The sequence below is a fragment of the Orycteropus afer genome, unplaced genomic scaffold (genome assembly GCF_000298275.1).
Source record: "Orycteropus afer afer isolate SDZICR_OR568_19922 unplaced genomic scaffold, OryAfe1.0 scaffold00149, whole genome shotgun sequence".
In the NCBI taxonomy this organism is placed as follows: Eukaryota; Metazoa; Chordata; class Mammalia; order Tubulidentata; family Orycteropodidae; genus Orycteropus; species Orycteropus afer.
Window position 1 is genome coordinate 3650098 of NW_006921736.1, and position 1962 is coordinate 3652059.

Here is a 1962-nt window from a genome sequence, read left to right on the forward strand (position 1 = left end):
TCCGTAGTGATACTGCCTCGGAAACCCAAGGAGGGGTCGCTATGAGTCGGGGCCGACTCGATGGCACATAACAACACAACAACAACAACAGCAGTGCTAACTTCTAGGAGAATGTTAAGCTCACTTAAAGTCATGCAAACTATGTAAGAAAGTTTGTCAGTGAAATCCTTGACATTCCTCTCATACCACAGTATACCTATGGCTTTTCATTTTAAAAAGTTTTGAATGAAGCACAATCCAAATCAGGTAATTCAAGAAACCAGATGGAGTGAATTTCGTTACAAAAAATAACTTTTTGTCTCATCTTTCGATTTCTATTAAGTCATCTTATGTAAATATGAAGATCTGTTCTGATATGCAAGGAATAAAATAATGGGAAATTCAAACTCATCCATCTACTTCTTCAGAGAAGAAAACAAACAAAAAAATCTACTAACAAACGGTTATAGGAAATCACTACATACGTATATAGAAAAAAGAAAAAGTTGAAAAACATGAAGAACACAATTAATGCCACTTAACGGTACATGTGAAAATTGTTGAAACTGCCAGATGTTTTATTACATATATTTACCACAATAAAAAGAAAGCATTATTAACCAGTAAGTGAGCAAGAGACAAATTAACATCTCACCGGCATCAAATTTCATGAAGTAGGTTGGCTTTTCAATAACAATGTCACATTTCCCGTCTTCTATTGGTCTGAAGTTGAGCTCAGTATAGCTTTGTAGCTCAGCAAACCTAGAAATAGGAATTCAGATACACTTTCAAAATGATTCTCTCAAACTTCCTATTCCAACATCGTAACTTAGAACATGGCTCATTAGGCAGATTTTATTTCTAAGACACAAAACACCCCTATGGAGACATCTGTAACTTCTCAAACTAATCGACGTGTATGTAACTTGGTACAAATGTTAATGTTGAGACAAGGAACAAAAAATAATTTAAAATTCAGTCTGATATTTAAATGTTAAACTGGGGACTTTCCAGAAAAAGAAAGAATTTACAAAATGGACTAGCCAAATAATCTACCAGTAAAATAGGAAAGGAGTTTCTGGGTGACCCAAACAGTTAAGCACTGAGCTGCTCACCGAAAGGTTGGAGGTTCGAGTCCACCCAGAAGCACCTCAGAAGAAAGGCCTGGAGATCTACTTCCAAGAAATCAGCCACTGACAACCCCATGGAGCACAGTGCTATTCTGACACATAGAGTTGCCATGAGTTGAAGTCGACAGCAGCTGGTAAAGTGGGAAGATGTAAAAAGGTTTCCTTTAGTCTGACAAGGCTCAGAGAGAATACTGACCCAGAGAACCTCTTGTGGTAGATTACTTGGATTCTGAGAAAGACAGCAGTCCAAGAATTATCTAAAACTGAAAAAACCAAACCCAATGCCATCAAGTCTAATCCGACTCTTAGTGACCTCTGTTGGATTTCCAAGGTGGTAAATCTTTACATAAGTAGATTGCCCCATCTTCCTTCTGCAGAGCTGCTAGTGGGTTTGAACTGCCAACATTCTGGTTAGCAGTCAAATGCCTTAGTTACTACATCATCAGAGCTCCTTAAGAATTTATCCAGTGCTTCAGAAAGACAGCAGAAAGCTAAACTCCACAGAGGAAAAGGAGGTCTATTCTCAGAAAACATCTTTGAAGCCCCATGGCACAATTATCTTCCATATATAAAAGGAAACAATAACAAAGCATGTGTTAAGGATTGAATTGTTGTTGTTGTTAGGTGCCATCAAGTCATCTCCAACTCATAGCGACCCTAAGCACAGCAGAACAAAACACTGCCCAGTCCTGAACTAGCTCCACGATTCTTGCTACACTTGAGCCCATCACTGCTGCCACAGTGTCAATCCACCTTCCTCTCTTTCGTCGACGCTCACCTTACCAAGCATGACATCCTTCTCCAGGGAATGGTCTCTTCTGACAACATGACCAAAGTAGGTAGACTTCGTCTT

General features: G+C 38.9%; 1 protein-coding gene across 1 annotated transcript in view; it reads right to left on the bottom strand.

Moving 5' to 3' along the window:
- The window catches only part of EOGT (EGF domain specific O-linked N-acetylglucosamine transferase), an 83485-nt gene that overhangs the window by 44036 nt on the left and 37487 nt on the right, over nt 1-1962 (bottom strand). Inside the window, exon 6 of the mRNA XM_007946056.2 lies at nt 635-741. Coding sequence (XP_007944247.1) covers nt 635-741 — 107 coding nt within the window. The remainder of the gene's footprint in view (nt 1-634; nt 742-1962) is intronic.